At 46.0% G+C, this 9,296-nt stretch overlaps 1 protein-coding gene across 1 annotated transcript in view; it reads right to left on the bottom strand.

Annotated features, from left to right (window-relative positions):
- Positions 1–215: 215 nt before the first annotated feature.
- MARCHF4 (membrane associated ring-CH-type finger 4) overlaps positions 216–9,296 on the bottom strand; it is a 98,956-nt gene continuing 89,875 nt past the window's right edge. The window contains exon 4 of the mRNA XM_065638112.1: positions 216–577. Within this exon, the coding sequence (XP_065494184.1) occupies positions 216–577 (362 nt within the window). The remainder of the gene's footprint in view (positions 578–9,296) is intronic.

The raw sequence follows: 9,296 nt of genomic DNA, 5'->3' as shown, positions 1-9,296 counted from the left end.
AGCATGAGTGTGCAGCTCTCCCTCCACCTGCCTTTTTTTCCTCAGCTGGCCAGGTGCCGCCTCTTATATCTTGTGCAGTTACCAAAAAAGAAAAAGAAAGGAGGGGGAAAAAAAAAATAAAAAGGAAAGAGAAAGAAAAAGGCACACCATGCTCCTCTGCTTTATGAGTTCTTTGTCTCCTTTGCTTCGTGTTAAGGCCTCCTGAATTCCTCGGCTCAGACCGTCGTGACCCTCATGACGAGCTCTCTGTTACTACTAGACTGACTCCTCTGTTCGTGAGGCCTCAGGTGGCTGAGTATATGCAGGATGGTGTAAGCACAGTGGTGGTCAGAGAGGGTGCCTGTGGCGTGGCCAGCAGCCCGTGCCCCGCTGTCGGCCGGAGCAGAGTTAGTGGCTGTACCACCAGTGGAGGACGAGTGGGTGGTTTGGGAGGAAGGGCGCTGATTTGTCCTGGTCCCTGTTTTTTGTTCCTCCATGTCCTTTGTTTTGTCATAGTTCAGCACTTTCCACTGCTGATTGACCGCCTGCCACCGTTTAAAAATCCGGTAAACCGAGGGCCCTTCGTGTATTATTAGACCTGGATGGAGGGAAGGGGGAAAGAAATAAACATAAAACAGAAACAAAACTTTAGAAAGAACCATAAACCTACCCCAGCATCCTGCCCCCAGCTCGCTGGTTAGCTCAGCTCTCCCTGAGCCGGTGTTTATTCAATGATAAATCATGTATTTCAGTTACCAACTGGCACAGCACCGGTGCTCCTGCTCTGCTGGATCCCTTTTTCCCTGAATTAAAAGGATTACAGCTTTATCTCAGCAATCAATAAACGGATCGTAAATGCAGCAGAGTGAGTTACGCTCTTACAGCAAAACAGTATCGTCTACCAATAAATGCCCGAGGTTTATCTATTGCTGGACTAGTTTTGCATGCTGCATAGGCATGATTCACCCAGCTAACGGCGTGTTTGGAGGGGGTGTAGCTGGATCTGACGTGCCGCTGACGTCTGCTGCACCAGCGTCATGTGCGTGCACAGCCCGAGTCGCTCCCCACACACACAGCATCAGGGGCCAGAGGCGGCAATCGAGAGAAAAACAGAGGGTCTGTTCTATACCTGTAAATGGTTTGTCATCCTGGGCAAAGTTTTGCTCATCTGCAGAGCAGGTACCTCATCGTATGTCATCGCTCCCTTCCAAGGGCGAAAACAACACCGTCGAAAGAAAGGGCAGATGAGCCTATGCTGTACATGCACTGGGTATGCACGTAATGCATATGTCCTGCCACCCATCTGCATATTCCAGAGCTCATGTCCAGGAGATAGCACTGGGCTGTAGGACACCTGACTGCTAATGGTCTCGGCATTTGAAAGAGCATGAGCAGCTCAGGCCCTTCCACCCAGCAGCCAGCTCACTTCCCACCCGTCCCTGTCATCCTCCCCAACCCTGCAAGAGGACCGAAGGATTAAATAATGTTAGAAGTTGTTTAGATGATGACAGTACTTGAGTATTAAGCTCTGTTGCTATTCAAGCTGCTAGGCTTTGGTGAGAAAAGCACTAGGTCCAGCAGTGACTGCAACACTGTGTTGCTTTCCACTGAGGCTGGAGGAAACTGCAGCATCTCATGTAGACTGGCTCAGCGGACACACTCATGTAACTAGCCAGCTTTACTAAAGAGGAGGATTTATGCTGAATAGGGCAGAGGGGGTTGAGTCTCCTTGTCTTGCAGCAATCTGTCTGTTGGGAAAGTGCCTTGGTGTCCCATGTAACTGAAGCCAGACTAGCAGCCAGGACTGGGCGAGTTAACACCTGGATAGCTTCATTGTTCTTAATAACAATGGCTTCGCCATTTTGGTCAGGACCAAGACCATCAGAAACATTTCTAGGAAGAGCAGTTCTCTTGCCTGACTGTTGAAAGCACATGCATAGAAGAGCAAAGCCTGCAGATCTCGCCAAGGAGATAGAGCTTTGAAGCATGCCTGAAGTGGATCGGCCCATGACAAGGGACATTAGATATATATTTATATGAGCTGTCTGATCTGTAATGAATGAAATTCTACTCTGATCAATGACAGAGCCAATGTTTCTTTGAGACCGCTTTAAGCCTCAGATAAAAGAGCCGAAATCTAATGTTTTCTTCTTGGCTGTTGAACATTCTCCACAGAATCAAATCCATTCTCCAGCGTATGAAACGCTGAGCCTGGATTGTAAATCTATTCTTAATTGCCTTATCACAAATATTTAATGCGCAGACTGATTCAAGAGGGCTGTTTATAAAATTCTTGTTTGTTTGCCTTCTAATTATAAATGTTTATGATCTTATGCAATTAACTGTGTGATACTGATGGATGGGTTGCCGAGTCAACTAAGCACCTGTTTTCTTAGATAATTTTGGTTTCCAAATATTTATAAAAGTACAAAATAACTTGTTTTTGTCTGTATTTACTTGGCTCTAAATTACTTATCGATTTCCCGGTGTCAAGCTCAGGAAGCTGTAAAATTAAAAAGGAACCAAGTGGAGGGGTGGGCAGGAAGGCGGAAGTAACAGTGATTAATTTGCAAGAGTAAATGCCAAGAGTAAGCAAGAGTCCACCAGTTTATATCAAGCTGTAGGACGCTTAATGGTCTCATCAAAACAGATTTTGTCTGCCTGAGATAAATTAGGATCGGAATTCCTATGTTCAGCTTTGTGTGTCCCCTTCCAGAAACATCCCTCCCTTGAGGATCATTCTTTTTTACAGAGGTGAAACTTTCCAATTAAAGGCCAGACTTAAGTGGGAAATCCTTCAGGAAGAACTGTATTTAACTAAAAGTGTCCAGCTGGAAGCAATTATTCCATAAGCCAAATCCTGTGTATGTGAGGAAGACAGCAGTCTGGTGTGACCTTCTCTCTTTGTGTAGTTCTCTCTTTTCAGTGCAGAAATGTCTACATGAGAAATTCAGATGTATTCTGGTAGTGGCCTGGTCCTTTCTGCTCCTCCCAAGTTTACCTTGCCCTCTTCTGCTTCACAAAATCTGTTCTCAATGGATCCTCTGTGAAAACCATCCTCTTTGGAAGGAAACTCTGAGTTTCATGCAAAAATGTGTTGTTAGTCCAGACTGTTGCCTGGTCCATGAAATCCCTTGTTTGTGGTGTTGGTGAAATGAAACGCCTGTGGAACATTGGCACTAAAGATATGCTGTTCTCACTCCCATTTTCTCATTTAAAGACCTGTCTGGACCAGCATTAGAAGAAATTCCTTCAGCTGAAAATTGTTGAATGCTGGAAGAAGTATTCAGAAGAACTATTATATACACTTTTCTTGTTCTTATTTCACTCATATGTCTATTTGTGGCCATTGATGGAAACAAGGCAGCTGGCTAGATGGAGCCTGGGCCATTGTTATATCCTTCGACATTTCTACTTGCACTGGCTTGTGCCATGAAAAGATTTCCCAGATATGTCATGTGGTCATTAACCTGACAGCAAAGTCTACAAAAAAATTTCTAAAGTCTCTGCTTGCATTGCCACATGGATGTGGCTGTGCTGCTCCCAGAACAAGACACAGTCTCTCTGAGCTAACATAGTAGGGCTAACTCAGTGCAGTGCTCTGAATTAACACATGCTGAATCTGGAACAATATGTACAGGAAACCATATTGATCTCTTTTCACTGTGTTCACTTTCTCCATATATTAGCCTTTTTTGGTCTCTTTCTAGTGGCTTTATTATTATTGAGTCCATGCAGCAGGTCAGATCATGGTCAGTCCCTCCCCAGGCAGGAGGGACTAGTGATTATCCTGGGTGCAGGGGTTACTTCCCAGAGCTGAGAAGCTGCTTTGTGCTTCACAGCACAGGCAAACACAACAATACCATGGCAATAGGTTATACCAAAACTGGACATATCGCTTACGCTGGTATCTTATGCTTCCTTTCATTTATTATATGTGGGAGAGTACCCAGCACCTAACCACCGCTCTTATGCAAAAATATCCCAGTAAGTGACCAGGCCCCCAAAGAGCACAGAGCCTAGTTCCGGACTGGATTTAAAGCAGCATCAGCGCAGGTTGGCTAGGCAGGGGTCATGTCAGTGCAGTGTCATACCCAATCAGTGCATGCCCACAGCACCTAGGAGGGCAAGCTGACAACTGCTGACTTACCTCTTCCATTTACCCCCCAGCCTAGCACTGGTGAAAGCAGTTTAATTTTCGTGTTCTACTGATTGCCACAACTAACCCTGAGCTTCTGGACTCTTAAAATGTAAGAGTAAGAAAGGGGAGCAGGACCAAGGGTGAGTATCATAGCCCAGAGGTAAGGCTTATGTCACTGTAGGATTTCTCTGAGACTTGTGATACTTGCCCACACCACATCATGATCCACATGGGCTGTCTCTGTGCAAGGAGAGAAACATCACTCCCTCCTTGTTCTTGGTGCTGAGGATGGACACATATGGGCTATGTGCAGGTGGCCCTTGTCTCTTGGGGTTAGTCAGGGCAGAGGTGCATTGCCAGCAGTGAGCCTGTGGCAATACTGGTCAAGAGAGAAGTCCTCAGCCCAATGGCTAGAAGGGCTTTTGGAAGAATATGAGCAAAACCTAGATGTATCAAGGACTCTGGATAGGTGAGGATCAGCTGGCATACCACCATCCTGCGAGGTTAACCCGACTGGTTGTGAACCTCCAGTTTAAGGCAGCTTTAGAGCAGCATCTTCACAGAAATAACAAGCAGTCACCTTCTGCACACTGTCAGAATCTGCCACTAAGCGATCTTTTCACCAGGACTTTCAGCTTGTAGTTAACCTTCCTCTTATTCTAACACTTGCCATGCATTTTTCTTGAAAGAGACAGGTAAATTATTGAGGCAGGAACTGTTTCTCCTGTTTTCCAATAAAGAAACCACCAAAACAAGGTTTCTGCTAACAGTGAGTGGTACATCACCCCGTGCTGTCACATTATCTACAGGAGGAAAAATCACAGTCCGTTCCAGTTACTCTGTCCTGCTTCTCATAAAGCCCCTGTCCTGCCACCTGAGCTGTCACCTCTTGTTTCCACCTTCAGCAGTGCTTTTCCCTTCAGTCTCTTTTCCAAATGTAGTTTCATCTCAGCCAGACAGCTGCCATGCTTTAGCCTGCTTCTGTTGCTTTCATTGCTGGGTGTCAAGGGAAGATTATGGCAGCTGTGATCAAAGCCTAATGTTTGCATCCACAGCAGCAGTGGCTCAGGCCAAGGCAAACCAGTCCTCCTGGGAGATAACACTTTCATTGCAGGGCTTTCCTTCTATTGACACCATTGCCTGCACAAACCTCTCCCTTTCTGTGAATTTATTCAGCTTTTGTGGCAAATTCCCCCACTTTTGTTTCCAAAGCTCCAGCAGCTCAGCCCTCAGTTACATCTTTGCCTTAATCTCATCCTATATGTTCCATCCTTAGCTGCTTTTTATCCTAACCTAAGAGCAGGAAAGTGGCTCTACAGACACGGAGTCTGTGTATCACAGCATACTGCTTCCAGCAGTAGCCAAAAGCATAAGGAAGGGTGTGAAAACAAAGCCAGGAGAGTGATGTTTCCCTGATGGGCTCTGCACACTGTAGGGAACATACCTAGACACAAATTGTCTCTTTAGTCTCAGCTCAGTTCCCCAGCCACAGGTTTCTAGTGTAGTACAGTAAAGTCTACTGACTTTTGCTCTGTGCTCTGGGTTTGCTTGAGTTAGGCTGCCACGCCACTTCCAAAATTCTCATAGTCCTCATGAAACCACTTCACTCCAAAAGGTGCTTTAGAAAGAATCATGAATCTCTGCCTCACCTCAGCTTCACAAGCACCTCACTGTACGTGGGAGATGAGTCATCGAGTTCCCACTGGACCCTTCCAACACATGCTGCTTTTCAGTGCAATCCCCTGTACTTTATCTCTCATCCATGATGCAAGATAGTCCTTGGTCATAAACTGAGAAAAGAGAGCCAGAGGGACCGTTTCCTGCAATTACAGGCTGGGAAAGGGACACCTATGTCTGGTATCCCTCAACATTGTGGCAGGGTCAGTTCCAGCTGAATATGAAGAGTTACTTCAACAACATAGCATCTTTAAATCTCCCAGTGCCCGAGACTTGGAATGGGGAAGAGGGAGAACCAGGGAGTGGGGAGAAGCAGACTCATAATCAAATTTAAGGTGTGGCACTAGTGGGACTCTGCACTTGGGCTGATTTGGGAGAGGAGATGTAAACATCGGAGTCAATCAGGTGGGGAAGGAATCAGGTAATCTCCTCACTCCTGTTCATCATCTCCAGAACCTCTTAATAACATCCCCCTTTACCTGCAAGTAAACCCCCCAGAGCAGAGAGGTGCAGAATCAGCACTATACACTCCACTTTGCTTTTGATACCCTGATGAAATAAACTGATCTATCACACAATTGCTGTCTTCAGCAGTGTGACTGCTGGTGCAGCTTGCATTTTGGATTCTGATTTCTCCTTCCTAAGGATAGTGCTTTGCACTTCTCTTTATTCAATTCCATCTTGTTGATTTCTCCAATTAGCCAAGATCATTTCAAATACTGATCTGATCCTCCAGAGTGTTTGCAGCCTTTCCAAGCCTGGTGTCATCTGTGAATTTCATAACAGCACTTCCTATTTAATTATCTAAGCCATTAATAAAAATATTGAAGAGAGAGACTCCAAAACTTTACTACTTGAAATGTGTTTCCAGCTTATAGTACACCACTGATGACTACTGAGAAAGCAGTATTTTGATTGGCTGTACACCTGCATTATAGTTAAATAATCTAGGCCACATTTCTCTGGTTTGTTAAGGAGAATCTTAAGGCAAATCCCCAGAAGCATTGCCCCACTCATGGCATACCAAATTGACTGCTTTCCTCTTAGCTGCTAGGACAATTACCTTCCCAAATTAGATATGGTTAAACTCTTGTGCTCATCAATTTGTTAGTTAAAAAATTATTCTAATATCTTTCTATGAATCAGTTAAATTGATTTGTTCTTCATTTACCTTCTTTTAAGACAGAGATTCTATTTAAAGCTAGGTACTCTGCTTGCATTTCCCCAGCTGCCTGGCACCTCCTGCATCCTCCCCAAGTTCCCGATGATGAAATGCTCATGGGTCAGAGACTGCTCCTGCAGCTTCCTCTGAAGTTCATTAGGACATGCTGACAAGGACAGAGCTAACTCATTTGAATATTTTTGAGTCTGTTCTTTTCTGATTCTGCCCTGGGCTCCTTTCTCCTCATTAAAATTATTTTAGTTAAGCTTTGAAGAGTGAAACAAAGGCAACATTTAACTCTTTGGCCTGTTTTGTATCAAATATTATATGAGCTCTCAGACTTGCCTTGTTCTTCCTCTTACTTTACATGCTTGTGGACCCACTTCTTGTTGCCTTTTGTATCTCTGGACGGCCATCCTGGGGTTCAGCTCTGACAGCTTCCCATGCCTGTGTGATTTCTAGAGACTTTTCATTAGTTGCAGGCTGTTCTTTCTGCCTTTTGTGTGATTGCAGCTTCTGATTTTGGGCCCTCAAAGAGCTCCTGATGCAGCCTCAGCGCTCTCTTCCCACGCTTCTGAGCCTTCCCCTGCACAGGCACAATTTGCTGTTGTGCCTTTAGTATCATCCCTTTTGTCAGCCACGAGCTGTTTGCGGCTCTTTTATCCTTCAGATTCCCTTCCCAAGAGACACTCCCTGCTCTGGTCCCCTGAGGCTGCTGCTGCTGCTTTTCTGGAGTCCATTATCCTTACATTATACTTTTCTTCAGCTCAGCAATACTTTCATTGCAAAGTCACTTTTCATACAAACTACTGCTACATACAGATTTTCAGGGATTCTTTGCTTTCAGATGAAATCAAATAGGAAGTATAGACTCCTTCATAAATGTTACCTCTGCTTTCCAAAACACAAATTTTGTTCCCAAAATGTTTCAAGAGCTTATTGGACAGTCTATCCTGCATACAGAAGTCCAGGTAAAGGATAACCTGGGACCGCTGGTGCCGTCTTTTAGACATTTGTGGTAGTTGCAAGACACTGGACCAGTGAGCAGGGTGTCTCCAGTCCACAAGACATCTAGCAAAGGTCTCCTCTGAATAATGCTGGAACTGTAGAAGGAGAGTGTGCAAGCTGAGAAATGTCCAGCATTGAATGACACATAGCATAAACTGAAAATGTATTCACAATGATTAGAGCTCGAGTGAATGCTTAGCATATGGAAAAAATAATTAGCCGATTATAATCAGGCATTTTCTTATCAATCATTCTCCATGCACTTTTTTTACTATCTGAAGTGCTGATTAAATACGTACAAAGCTGGGCAGTGTTTTGCCTTGGCAGAACTTGGACGGCTGCACGGCTGGACCGTGTTGAGCACTGCTGACCACTGGATGACATGTGCCACCATGGAGCCCATGGCTCTGGGGAAGACAAAACACTCATTCTTCTGCCCATCACCCTTTAAGAGCATTTGCTGTAACGGGGCTCAGCTGGCAGGCAGCTTGCACACTGATGTGTACATCACGCTTGGCTTTCCTCAGGCCACAGGGGCCACGACTCCAGCAAAGCTGAAACTGAGCCCACAAAGGGTGAGACCTCCACCACCTGGGCAGAGCCCCCACCAGTGTACGCAGAAAAGCTGCTCCCAGCTGTCTTGGGGAGGAATTTTATGGAGGTAAGGACTCTTCCATTTTGGGTCTTTAACAGGACAAACAGGCTGGCCCCCAAGCCTTCAACTGCTGACTAACGGGCAAACATTGTGCTTATTACAGCTTGTCTCCTCTCATGCAAGTTGGGGTTCAAGGATGGCTCTGCCTCAAAGCTTCCTCAGCCCCAGGTGAGCCAGGACCCACCACAAAGGCAGCGAGAGCCCTTCTCCTTCCCTGCCTCCTCGCTCCATCTGGAAGAGCAATGAGAGCAGCAGGTCCCATCTGGGCGGGTGGTTACGCTGCACCCCAAGCTCTCTGCAGCCATTAACACCCGCCCCCAGACTCAGCAGGAGCCCTGCCAGGTGGGAGATGGATCCAGCATGCTGGCATATCAGAGGGTCCTCACAGTTGCTGTTCCACCAGGCGAGCGATCATGGCAGACCTTGCCCCCCGCCACGCTGGGGCAGAGCGTGGGAAGCCGGAGGAAGGAGGCAGCTCTTTATCACTGATGGGAGTGCTTGGTGTGACAGCTGGCAGCGTCTCTCCTCCAGGCAGCACTGTGATTTTGCAGAATACTGCTGAGCTATTTCAGCAAGAGACAATTTCCAGGTCGTAACACTGCAGCACGTCATGAGTTAATGTAACACAAGTATGCAGCAGTGATTCCTGTGTGCACAGCATGCTATGGGTTCCT

Source organism: Caloenas nicobarica, chromosome 6 (genome assembly GCF_036013445.1).
Source record: "Caloenas nicobarica isolate bCalNic1 chromosome 6, bCalNic1.hap1, whole genome shotgun sequence".
Taxonomy (NCBI): Eukaryota; Metazoa; Chordata; class Aves; order Columbiformes; family Columbidae; genus Caloenas; species Caloenas nicobarica.
The sequence above is the reverse complement of the archived record's forward strand: the minus strand, read 5'-3'. Positions and strand labels throughout refer to the sequence as shown.